A 12645-nucleotide genomic window follows, 5' to 3' on the forward strand; every position below is an offset into this window, starting at 1 on the left:
TGCTCCGGCGAGTATGCTCGCTAGGAGAGCGTGAGCTGCTGGAGACCCCATCATTGCGACGGCGGCCGCGGTCTTGGCGAAAGCTAAGCCTACCTCGGTCGTTGCCGTCTCGACGATCCGGCTCCCGCCGACGATGAGATGGGTTGTGGTCGTCGATATCCTGACTGTGATGTTCCCGATGGGGGGACTGATGGTCGTCATCAACACTTACGAGTCTGGATTCCCCGCGAGATGGGGGTCGACTGTGGTTCTCGTCATCCGCTTCGACGTCGTGCTGAGGGCGCTCGGAGTACGCCTCACGGTCTCGCTGCTCCCAGGCGTCACGGCGCTTCAGTTGGCTTTGTTGCCGTGAACCGAAGTTATCGTGGTCTTCCGTACCACCTTGAGCAGGTGGGACAGTGTCATCTCGGTGTGCTTCCATGACGGCGCCGCTCTCGCTCTGAATCCGAATCCGTGATCCCGGCGCTCGCAGAGCAATGCCGTCGCCGTGACCCAACACCCCAAGCTTGGTCCTGCTCTTGTCCGGCCCTACACCTTGCCCAGCCTCTTTGTCCTGAACTCTGTCGGCCCGCTCCAGGCGCGCAACGAGCTCGTTCCTGTTTCCGGCGTCATTCAGTCCGCGTCTCTTCAACATCTCCTTCAGACCTGGCACGGTCACCATGTCATATCCCAGTCCCAATGTACGAATGGACGGTGTGCTCCCATGCTCGCCGACATCCCAGGGCGTCCCCCGGTTTATTGGCTGCACGTTCAACGTTCGGTCTCTCGGCGCCCTCCAGCTACTGCCATGTCCTCCCATCCGCTCGCCGTGCACCCCGCTACCAAGAACACCCTACACTTGCGTCTGGGCGTCCCCTTCAGCAAGTATCGAGAAATTCCCAGTAGGAGGCGCAGAGCGAGCGAAGGGAGCGAAGTTGGCTGAGTTTCTGGCATCACTAGGAAAGAGCGATGCGAAATAAAATTAGAGACCGAAAAAATAGGTTTGGTCTGATTTGGAAGCCTGGGAACTGCGCGACACAGCTAGTGTCCGTATGTAGTTTCGATAAGACGGCCAGGACGAAATAATGGCCGCTGTTGCGGGCTAAAGATTGCTCATGCTCCCGGGCGGTTTCGAAAACCGGTTGAGCATGAGAGGGCGTGCCGCGATAATTGCAGATTGTGGGTGTGCTGCCAATGTCGGTGTTAAATGTTGCAACGCGAGGACTGAGCCGGTTCGAGTCGAGGATGAGATGTGGTGATGGTGTACGTGTGAGAAGAGCTGGCGCCGACAGAAGACGGGTACCGATTGAGGCACGGAGGAGTCGCTGGTAGAAGCTCTGAAAGAGATTGTCGGGAAGAGTGGCTCGAGAAAAGCTAGCGCCGACAGACGAGAGGCATGGGGGAGTGTCTGGCAGAAATTCTGAAAGAGATTGTTGGGAGGAGTGGCCTGAGACTACTGTTCGTGGGCTGGAGGAATTGTTGAATGCGGATGATCGTTAGAGAGTGCAACGGTGATCTGGAGAAGACCGTTGCGAATGGGTGCTTTTCTAGTATTAGAGTGGTGGGTAGCGGTCACGATGCCAGAAGGGGGGTCGAGGTTGGAGATTTTGGATCATCACTTCGGAAGTCGATAGAATGGGCGAGTCCGCTGGATCGAGCCACTGACTGCTGTGCCCATGCCGCTGCATGATGCTGGTCGAAACAGAGCAGGCTCCGGTGGTACGGCCCTCGTCGCGATCTGAGTTGCATTTGCGCATGGCGGTGGTAAGGTTGCGGTTGTTGGCTCCTTGCCGCGCTGAAGAAACCGACAGACAATGGTAGCGGGGGCTCTCTCGACGGGGTTGAAGAAACATGCCCCGCAATCGCTGTGTGATGGATGGCGGCCAACGTTGTTCTTCGCAAAATTGTTCGCGTCCGAAGACGTTGAGAAGTGGGAAGAACGTTGCGGTGGGTGAAGGTTGGTACCAGTGAAGAGGAAGAGCTGGCGATTCTGAGAGGCTGCTCTGCCTTGTTGGCGGGCTTTCAAGGAAGATGAAGTAGAATGAATGAAGAAGGGCTCATTCGCTGCATCGTCAAGCCAAGGGCGTTCCCTCCCATAGCCATAAGACGCACCCGATCCACAAGCGTGCACTCATGCGGACCGGGCAAGGGTAAACGAGCCATGACGGAGAGGAGAGGAAGAGAAAGGCAAAAGAGACAGACTGCGCATGCTGGCTCTTATACCCACAAGTCAGGCCCAACTAGCTTGTGGACTTGGCAGAACTGGTGTTCGGTGGTGTGTATGCATGTCTTGGACTTGAGCGCTCGAGGGCATTCGAGTCCTACCGGCGAGTCGTTCTCCAGGAGCTCCAAGCCGTTTCGTACACGGCCGAGGAGCATTTTATGGGAGACTGCGAGAGCTGTAAGCGCTTCTATCGTTGTTCATGCCAGTTTCTCCAACTGTTGGCCGTGTTCCGCGTTCAAATGCGATGTGTGTGGAGGCGTCCAGATGAGGGTGTGGACTAGCCACAATAGTCATGGTCACGTGTGCACGCGCAGCCCAGGCGAACTTCGGATGTCCCCCGGGCCAGCGCGAATCTGTTTTCGCGTCCCTTTCACCTTCACACCCACCATCATCGAATACCACGCCACTCTCCCCCCGTCCGCATCTCCGTTCATGGCGCCAGCATCAATGTCGGGCTCCAGAATGCCACGCACGTCATCGCGCTGCATGCGGCCGTCGCCTTTGTTTGCTCACTTTTCTTTGTGCGACACGCTAATCAGTCCGCCGCCGCTATCGCTGGACAGAGTCGCATCCTCGCTCCATTCACGACCACCAAATGCCGCCCAAAACGCCCGTTGGGAGGCCCTCGCCGGGACGGGCATACGATGAGCCCTCAGGAAGTTTACGTCGGCGCCCTCGCCCATGGTCCCAGCAACCCCTTCTCCGCCGCCTCGCGCTACTCCACGCCCGGCACTGGCGCCGAAACTACCTCCTCGCAACCGGCCTTCTCCTCATCGTCTCCATTTCCACCTTCCTCCTCGCGAACCTCTTCAACTACCGCGACCGACCCCCGCTCCTGCCCCCCTCCGTCTATCGCGAACTTGGCATCAACCACACCTGCACGCCGACCTGGCTCTTCTACCCAGACTACTTTGCCGTCCTCCAGCTCCCTGCTCCCCCGAAGCTCCTCCCCGAGCTACTGCCGCCAAAGAGAACCGTGCACCGAGCATATAAAAGGACAGTGACGTGCTGGGACCCGAGCAAGTGGAGTCGACATCCTGGACTCAGCAGGAGCGATCTTGAGCTGGTCAATACGTTGATGAAGGATAGCGCGGATAAGCTGGCTCTTGGAGAGGACTACCCCAGAGTTGTTCGCGAGTCGCTGATGACACATCGAGATCACGAGCGCCGGAAAGCGGAGCGGCGTAACGACCGCCTAACGCCGACCGAATACTGGAATACTACGGTGAAGACCTCGCTGCCGTCCTTCGCGCCTCAATGCCGATATGAGTGTGGATTTGGCGAAGCGGTGTCGCGGTTTTGGAAAGAGATGTGGACGCCGTACTGGAGGCTCCCCAAAGACATCAAGAGCGCCGCCGAGCTAGGGGGCTATTGTCCGCCGTGCAGTTTTAAGAGAGCGACGGTATCGTGGTCGCGCTTTCAGAGGAAAGAGGAGCTGCTGCCTCCTGTCACTCATTTGTTCTGGTACAGCAACGAAGTGCAGAGCGCCGCGGCACAGAGCTTGATGTGGGCGTGGCTGCTATACTGGGCACGTCGGGATACGAACTTCATTACGGTAGACACGATGAGGTGTGAGATGCGCAGCACGGAGAGAATTAACGGTGTTAAGGATGGGTGGTTTACAATCAACGTGTGGGACTTCTGTGCGGATAGGGAGGATGACGAGGACTTGGCTGGCTGGAGAGAGTTCGTGGATTTGGTTAAGCAGGATGAGGAGGACCTGGATCAGTGGAATGCGCACAGAGTTAGGGACGCGGGGCTTGAGAGCCCGTGGCTCCGGCGGCTCTGGCCAGCTGGTTAAACGTGCTGACGTGTTGCGCGGCAGGACATTATCATCAATGCATATCCTATGCCATCCAGATTGCTCGGATTAAGGTATATCCTGCTCACTGCTGATGCCGTTCTGGAGCCCCTTTTCCGCTGGCACAGTAAGGTGTCCAAGCATGTTTCGATAATAGAGTAGAGATAGAGGAGGATTTTATTTGGTAGATGTTTGGAGATTAAAGGACCCTGGGATACAGCTTTGGTAGGGGAATGAGAGTATGGCGGCGACCTGGGGACGCTTGGGTACGTGCATGTGTATTAGCACCCAAAACGTCCTGACGGCGTCGTCAAAGAACTGCAGAATGGCAAGAACATCAAATTCAGTCTAGGCTTCCTCGTTAACGCTCCCTCCTGTCTTTCTGCCCTTGTGCCGCTGCGTATCTGCAAATGGCACCCGCCGGTGTCACAGTGCTCGAATTCTGGGAGGTTGTGAGCATCCAAGTTCCAAAGTTACCTAAATAGGGGCCCCAGCTTTCCCCCTGATATAGGGGGGAGCGTTACCGTACTGAGGGTATTGGTTACCTGCCAACATCCTAATCCGTGGAAATACAAGCCACTATTGGTAACCCGCGAGAAGTACTCGAACCATGTGCACGGCATGAAGGCAGCTAAAGCTCACTAGCTGCTCTCCGGACATGGGGACGCCATCAAGTGATTACCGCACTGATGGGATCTAGTTCTGAATGAATGAGACCGGCCAATCCAGGGGCATCGGCTGCTGACTCTGCGTAGGCCAGCCATCAGCCTGCGTCGTAGGCACCGTGTCTGAGCAGTCCCAAGAACTGTGTGAATGGTCCCTTACCAGCGGAGACCAGACCCCAGATATGATCACCGATCTAGATAAAGAGTCACACTTCCCTAGAACTGTTCTTGTCTGCTCAATTACTAGTACGGAAGTCAAGTGTGGCCGCCAAAACTAATTCATTTCATAACGCGAGAATATTACCATACAGGCGCAGTAAGTGCGCTAAGGCTGAAAACCTCCGAGCGTACATTGGCCACAATCACTGCCGACGAGTTATTTTTTGATTTTGGCGCTTGCAGGATTGGAGGCGCACAGTCGGTGGTGCAGGAGTCGCACATCTCCACCAGGTGCCAGGCAAATTCCTTGACACACCGTGCATTCAGCTGATAACCCTTGATTGTGTAGCAACCCCACTTCCGCAAATGGGTCACCGCATGAGGTCAGGCAAATTCGAGGATTCGCCGCATGTCCAGCTGATAGGCATCGTGCGATTGTGTACTGCGCCCTCATTTCGGCGCCCTAGAGTCACGCCCCAGCGTTCGAGGAGAGTTGTGCCAAATGAAACACCAAAGCAATTGTTTGGCTAGTGTCTTGAAGATCCCGCCATGCATTATCATGGGACTCTAACCCTCGCACGCAAGATCACTCACCATCTCCTTCCGTGTTGGCGGGTTGTCGAAGTGATCGAGGAGGCTGCCATGCGCAGCTCGGTTAGTTTGTGGCTACAAGGCTGGCGGTGTGAACATTTCCTGCTAGATGAAGGGGCGCTGCATTAAGAAGTCGAAATGCTGCCCCAGCCGAGTGTCCTCAGGCCTCAGCCTTGCCTCTTCGCAGGTGCAGACCGTGGTGCGAGTCGCTGTGTCGCGTTTCTCATTTCCAGCTTGGTGGTAAGCTGTTCCCCGTCCTCAACATTAAGAGTGTCGCTCACTCGCTATACCCAAGCTTTTTGTAGAGAGTATAGTCCAAATACACTAGAGCCCTCCTCGATTACAGACTGCCACGATGTTGGGGGTTACTCGCGCGTCGCTTCGATGAATTTTATCCCGATCCCTCCAAGTAACGAATGCCGAATTCAGGACACGAGAGATACAGTTCATAATGTCTGTAGCAAAGGAGCAGGAGTCTGAGAAGAAAGGGCCGGAGTCTAAGGAGAAAGGGCCAGAGCCCGAGAAGCAAGACCCAAAGCCGGAGAAGAAAGAGTTGAGGTCCAAGAAGAAAAGGCCAGATCTGTATGGCCTACCAATGGAGGACTTCATCGAGAAGAACGACCGTAATCGGTTCAACTGGAAGGAAGCATCCAAGCTCAAGATGTCTCCGAACTCTACCTTGGAGCGTAAGCTACATAATCACGCTAGAATCGTTCCGGACAATGAGTCTATACGGTCGCCTTTGGTAAAAGGCAATACACTCGGCAAGTCATCCGGCACAAGGGTATACGAGTGTTGGTATGATCAGGATAAGCCGGCTTACCCGAGGAAACTCGCACTGAAGATATTCGACTATGGAAGAGCCGAGATACCCTTGGAGAATGCGCTCGTCGAGGTCGGGATTATGGAGCAAATAAATCACTGCCACGTTGTGTCATACGTCGCTTCATATGACATGGTGTACTCGGATAAGACCGACAATACCCTCGGCATCGTAATGTATCCCGCAGGGACTGATCTGCGCAAAATCCTCGATGAGATCACCAAGCAGCTCAAGGAAACCAAGGAAGCGCCCGACCGGCTCCGAGACGAACATCAGGATCACATCCGGTCGTTTTTTGGGTTCTTTGCTTGTCTGAGCAAGACACTTGAATATCTTCACAGTGCTAAGACCAACGTCAAGCACAAGGATATTAAACCCGACAACATCATCGTTGACGAGTTTTCTCAACCACTCATCACGGACTTTGGCATCTCCAAACGTTACCCTCGCGCGGGTGAGGAGGTGACGTCGGGTGGCCAGAAATACACCCCTCGATACGTAGCCCCAGAAGTTGTGAACAAAAGCCAGATGACCGGCTACGAGTCGGACGTCTTTTCCCTCGGGTGCGTATTCTTGGAAATGGCAACCCTCATCCTCGGCATACCACTTGGAGCTCTCTACAAGCATATAAACATGGAGAAGCCCCAGTACTATCGTAAAATCAGTTTGCTCCAAGTTTGGATCGAGTCAAATCTTCCCAAAAGTAACTCCTGGGAGCGGTCCGGATTGGCTCGAGACGAACGTGACGCCATCTGCAAGGTACTCCCTATCATCGGCAAGATGGTAGAAGCGAACCCAGACGACAGACCAAAGTCTCATGATTTATGGCAGCATTTCAAGAGCCTTTATCTCTACACGAAGAGCAAAATTGCATGCCATTCGTGCGAGATTCAGACCGAAGCGCTTAAATTCCCACAGGACATCGAGAAGGATATCGAAACGCTCCCCGCACCCAACATTGAAGACGATATAGAGCCCAGTGGTGAACCAGAATCTCCCGACGTGGCAGGTCATCTTGGAGGAGAAGAGGAAGTGGCCCGCGATACGGCACCGCCACCCCCAACGGACCAGAGAATCCCCGAACCGGAGGAGGCCAGTCCTCAACGCGTCACACCTCTGCCCCCGACGGTCGGAAAAGGAGTTCGCTTCGAGGAATATGAAAACGCAGCCGATGTACGACAACAGCTTTCTACAGACGGCACAAGCCCTCTACATGAAGACGGAAGACCCGCGACCGCAACACCGCCGTTGACGGACACGGAGGACGACATGGGCGACAAGAAAGCAAGCCACGCAACCCGGGCCAAAGAATCACAGTCCAAAGCGATGCGTCGCGCCCCAACCTGGGTGGTGGCGAATAGCGCGAAGAATATTTCACACAAAAGTATACTGGTACTCGACCGCGACGAGTCCCATCCGCAGCGCATGAAAATTTCAGTCGGCAGCACGAAGATGTTCGAGGGTGAGTGTAGTCCTACCCTGTAGTCGCCACTACTGAGCCGGTTGGCAGGCAAGAAACCAGAGTTCATACCGATCAGACACATGGTCGTCAAGATCCCGACCGCTTCTGGAACACAGGGTTCAGAGGGCGAGGGTGGACTTGAAGGCGCCGTGAAGGTTACTTGGAGGCAAGGCTTTGGGGTCTGGTGGAGGGCGAAGTTCGGGCGGAACAGGAACGTTTATGTCCGGAGGAGAACGGTCGACGATGATGGGGCATTGCATGATTTATGATAGCTGGGGGTGTCACTCGCTGTATATCTTTCTTTGCGCTTGTAACTGGGGTAATGGAGTGATCTACTTCAGTGATGATGACGGCTGCGATGACGGCGTTCCTCACCGAGAAAGGCGCACGGCATGTAATATGAAACTCGATCCCTCATATGCTGCTAAGAAACTAGAATACAGTGGGAAATCTATGACTCGTCAAACTTCTGGCTGTCGTCGAGTTCTGCCTCAACCTCGTCAATGGTGGAAGGATCTGGATAATCGTATCCATGCTTCCGGATCCAGTGCCTGAGAAGAGACTGCCTGTCCTCAAACTTCTTATCCGTGCACCCAGGCTTGCTGCAGGTGTATGTTACCCCAAGAGCAAAAGATTCCCACGCAGGAGTGATAGCCCGCTCCTTGCGCCTCCTGACCAAGTCCCGCGCCATCTGTCCGATCCTTTCCCTCGTCTCCTTCAATTCATGTATTGTTTCCTTGGAGTCTTTTCGGAGTTCGACCAACGGCTTTGTGCCCTGTGCCTTGTCATTGAATAGGGCTGGCACCTTTATCCGGCAGTATCGATCGTCAACACCCCCCATCAACAGGTGTATTCGTTCGTCGACCTTTTCGGTAGTGCGAGCTAGCGCTTTGATGAGAGGATCCCGGGCCTTGTTGTGGTTCTTCGATTCAACACCTATACTCAAAATCGTCCCAACCCCGAATGGCCTTATTGCTTCGCTCCGCTCAAAGCGTTCTACTTCGTGGAAAATCTCAACCGTTGGATTTCGGGCATACGTCGAGGCATCTACATAGCCGTCTTCGTCGATCTCGAACGGCTTGGAAGGGGGGGCCATGATGGCTTTGGCGACATTCTCGACAGAAAGACTGTTCTTGAGACTCATGCTTGTGGGAGTCCGCCGCAGAGATAGCTGTGGTTTGGTACTGTACGAACGGAACACGTATGGTCTGGCAAAACTACCATCTATTCGTAACGCTATGGCGATTCTGCGACTCGGATTAGCTTCCACATACCAGTGGTGAAGGGAACCTAACGTTTTACAACGCGAAGAGCTTGACTTGAAATATGCCTTTTCGCTACTCCCTTTTGCGCCTGCAGTATCGGGGTGCTGAAGTGCACGGCTGTTCGTGGGTGAGGCTGGAGGAGACCTGGGTGTCTGGGAACGCTCCGAGAGGATCTGGTCGAAGGTTGCGTCGTATCGCGCCTTTGACCACGCCTTTTTGGGCTTCGGGAACGGGATCAGGGAGACAAAAGGGTTCTTCGATTCGGGCTCAGCATTGAGCTGCTCGAGCCACTTCCAGCAAGCCTTGACGTCCATGCGAAGCCTCCCGAGCATTATCGCCAGCAGCCTGGTTCATGTGAGTAAGCGCTGCAGTCTTCAGAGGACCTCGACCCTACCCTCCAGTACTTGTTCCGCCGATGAAGTCAAAGTAGTGACTGGGAAGATACCCCCATTTTGCTACAGAAGCGCGATCGGACTTTCCAAGCCGTGGTGAATCGGCGCTACATCGCGAATCAGGATCCAGGCGCTTTTCTTCCACTTCGATAGCTTCCATCAGAAGTTCCAGAACGACCAATGTAGACAAACCACGAATGCCTTCCCCATCGAGAGTTAGTAACAGCGTCCCGTCCCACGGCGTTGACGTATGGCTCCGTTCCTCACGCAACCCAGGTTCGGCCTCCCTCACCTCGACTTCATCCCGAAATCTAACCCCGCCTTTTCTCCGACTCAGGTTAGACAGGGTTCGACGCCAGGTAGGTGCGAAAGTAGGAGCATGAACTTCAGGGCGTGCGATAGCGGCCAGGCTGTCGTACTGCCGCGTTGGTAAAGATGCGATGGACGAGCGCCCGAAGCTGTCCTCGTTTCGCAACGACGGGGAAAGCGACGGTTGGTATGCAATATCGGTTGACATTTGGACTCGATGTAGCGGTTTCTGCGCAGGCGTAGAGACCAGAACTTAAGCTGTCTCGACGTGCACCTTGGGCAGCGAAGCAAGGGCAGACGTCAAGGTGGCATGTTCGGGTCAGCAGAGCGGCAGTCGGGGACACGCCTTCGACATTTCTCAGCCTGATGGGACAAGGCTGAGCGGCGGCGCGTCATCCGGACTTGGACGGATCCGGTGGCGGACGAATATTGACAGCAAATGCAGGCAGCCACAGCGCGTGACGCCAGCGAATGAATGCAGTAAGCCCCACGCAGACGGGACCGCATCGAGTCGCACGTGTGACCGCAGGTAATCAACACAGCCTTCAGTGTTGCAACAGGTTTTGAAACGAGTAGCTAGTTTTAGCAAGCCGAAGTTTCAGCCTGATGTCTTTTCAACCACATATATTCGGACGAGCTTTGGGTTGGAATCTTTCTCCTTTGCCTACCTTAATGAGCGTCTTCTCCGCTTAAAAATTTCAGCATGGCCGTCGACCCACTAAGCATTGCGGGGGCTGCGATAGGAGCCACGGGCTTAGCCTTCCAACTTTTCGACGAGGCTGTCAAGGGTACATACCACACCATCTTCTGCGGAGCAAGACACGACACTAATTCGGATCAGCCTTCAATTTCATTAATGCATATGTGGATATGCCGGAAAGCTGCGAGAAGTTTCGTGTGATGCTCAGTATCGAGCATCATAAATTGCTGGCTTGGGCCAAGGCCGCCGGGCTGATCGAAACAGAGAAGAGACAGAAAATCTCAGTCAGTTTGGGCGCAAACCCTGTAGAGCTAATGGATGTCGTGGACCGTATCAAGATCATACTGAACGATTTCATCGAGTACAATGCGCGGTACACCGAGCTACACCCCGAAAGAAGCACCACTGCCCAGCAGCAAGAGGCAGCAAGGACTGTGGCTCAGTCGAGAGACTTTGCGGAGGAAGTCACCAGTCTGACGATTTCTTACGAGAAGACGAAGGAGAAGGGTCGGGGCTTCCATTCCAGATGGCACGACGGCGTTCAAGCCGTGAGGAACAGCTTCAAAAACCCCCTCAAACGCGTTCGCTGGGTAATGAAAGACGAGGCGGAATATGAGGGGCTGCTAAAGGACCTCAACTTCTACACCGAGCGCCTGCGCCAAATGATGGATGACTATCACTCCCACGAGATGCTCAGTTCCGTGAACAAGTCGTACCTGGAAATCGTTCAGACACGAAAACTGACGCAGGAAGTAAAGCGACTGTTCGAAGCTTCTCGGGTTCTTCTGGACTATTCCTCGCAACCGAGTGCCCAGTCGTCTTCCGGGTGGCAGCAAGATACCTTGAGAGACTTGGCCCGTTTGCGGTATCTTAACGTTCCCGCAGAGGAACTTGACACCTCCGAGCTAGAGAACATGTACACTGACTTCGAGAGGCTTACCATACAGCCATACCAAGTTGGAAGCCAGAAACCCATGGCAGACCTCACAGTTGGGGGATCAACGAAAGTGGTGTGGATTGAGTGGAAGCCATACAAGGAGGAATGGCTCAGCGACGAAGACGAGCGCATGCAGATCCACCCTGCAACGGTCAAGAGAACGGCAGCTATGGCCAAAATGCTAGGCCTTCCTAAACCGAAGCAATTCTCGACCCCAAACTGTATCGGATTCTTCGACGACAGGAAACGCAAAATCAGCAGCGAAAACGGAATCGATCAATTCGGCTGGATCTTCGAGGTGCCCGCTTCCACAAAGAGCCTCGCTAGCCTGTTCGACATCCTCTCCGATGCGGACCGTCCTCGTCCCTCGCTCAATACTCGTATCGCACTCGCAAGCGACCTAGCATCGAGCGTCCTGTACATGCACGCCGTCAACTGGCTACACAAGGCCATCCGCAGCTCCAACGTCGTCATTCCGGTTGATGAAAATGGCAACCTTGATTACTCCCGACGTATCCTCTCCGGATTCGAATACTCACGACCAGACTCAAGCGATCACACGACCGAATCGGGTCCGCCGAGTGTGACTACCGACATGTACCGCTGGCCCAGCGTGCAAGGAGATCACCCCCGGGACGGCGCCAACCGCTCCCGCAAGACGTACGACGTCTACTCCCTCGGGTTACTGCTACTCGAAATCGCGTATTGGGAGCCACTGCATCGGATTCTCAAGATGGTGGACTACCCCAATATTGGCTGGGATAAGGCGGAGGACGTTAGGGAAACGCTTCTTGAGACCGAGGCAAGTCTGCTGGCGCAGTTGAAGATGAGTGTCGGCGAGAAGTACCATGGAGTCGTGAAGAAATGCATTGTGGCGCACGGACAGGACGCTTTTGGGGTTGAGGAGGACGAAGATCAAGAGGGCGGCGCTATTGGGTGGAAGCTGCAAGAGGCGTTCATGGACGGCGTGGTGAATGAGCTACAGGCTATCAAGCTCTAGGTGCAAAGCCCCGAGGGTACGCTAGAGAGTGCGGGTGGGGGTCGCGAATAAGTTAACGAATAACGGACTGATGACTTTTTACTGATATGTTTCGCGTTGGAGTGATAACGAAAATGCCATCTTCTCCTTACTGCCAGCTCATTACCACAGGGAATGGGCCGTCAGTCCTCGTTTCGCGTATGCAACCGCGTGAGGGCGTTGAGATCGGCGCAGGAGGAGCCACGTGTGCATCGTACCTTCCCCATGAGAATGAGGGTCCACCGATCCTCGCAGCGACCCTGACAGTTACGACTTGTCGCCTTTATCGCAATTAGATAGAACTTTAACTTAGCATTTTT

General features: G+C 54.5%; 5 protein-coding genes across 5 annotated transcripts in view; 3 read left to right on the top strand and 2 right to left on the bottom strand.

Moving 5' to 3' along the window:
• The window catches only part of BU26DRAFT_603979 (uncharacterized protein), a gene marked incomplete at both ends in the record, with an annotated part of 1183 nt that extends 522 nt beyond the window's left edge, over positions 1–661 (bottom strand). Inside the window, one exon of the mRNA XM_033835482.1 lies at positions 212–661. Within this exon, the coding sequence (XP_033684628.1) occupies positions 212–661 (450 nt within the window). The remainder of the gene's footprint in view (positions 1–211) is intronic.
• Positions 662–2581: 1920 nt separating this feature from the next.
• On the top strand, positions 2582–4292 carry BU26DRAFT_518221 (uncharacterized protein). Its single transcript, XM_033828761.1, has one exon. The coding sequence runs from the start codon at positions 2799–2801 to the stop codon at positions 4002–4004; it is 1206 nt and encodes a 401-aa protein (XP_033684629.1). The 5' UTR covers positions 2582–2798; the 3' UTR covers positions 4005–4292.
• A 1386-nt stretch (positions 4293–5678) lies between these two features.
• Positions 5679–7727, top strand: BU26DRAFT_592891 (kinase-like protein; the record flags this gene model as incomplete). Its single annotated transcript, XM_033834854.1, has 1 exon — positions 5679–7727. The coding sequence occupies exon 1, from the start codon at positions 5871–5873 to the stop codon at positions 7725–7727; it is 1857 nt and encodes a 618-aa protein (XP_033684630.1). The 5' UTR covers positions 5679–5870.
• Positions 7728–8113: 386 nt separating this feature from the next.
• Positions 8114–9970, bottom strand: BU26DRAFT_518222 (uncharacterized protein). The gene is made up of 3 exons (XM_033828762.1): positions 9364–9970; positions 9000–9314; positions 8114–8951 (listed from the first exon to the last, which is right to left on the bottom strand). The coding sequence occupies exons 1-3, from the start codon at positions 9876–9878 to the stop codon at positions 8156–8158; spliced, it is 1626 nt and encodes a 541-aa protein (XP_033684631.1). The 5' UTR covers positions 9879–9970; the 3' UTR covers positions 8114–8155.
• A 376-nt stretch (positions 9971–10346) lies between these two features.
• Positions 10347–12361, top strand: BU26DRAFT_603982 (uncharacterized protein). The gene is made up of 2 exons (XM_033835483.1): positions 10347–10458; positions 10512–12361. The coding sequence occupies exons 1-2, from the start codon at positions 10374–10376 to the stop codon at positions 12305–12307; spliced, it is 1881 nt and encodes a 626-aa protein (XP_033684632.1). The 5' UTR covers positions 10347–10373; the 3' UTR covers positions 12308–12361.
• The last annotated feature ends 284 nt before the right edge of the window (positions 12362–12645 follow it).

Source organism: Trematosphaeria pertusa (genome assembly GCF_010094035.1).
Source record: "Trematosphaeria pertusa strain CBS 122368 unplaced genomic scaffold BU26scaffold_6, whole genome shotgun sequence".
Taxonomy (NCBI): Eukaryota; Fungi; Ascomycota; class Dothideomycetes; order Pleosporales; family Trematosphaeriaceae; genus Trematosphaeria; species Trematosphaeria pertusa.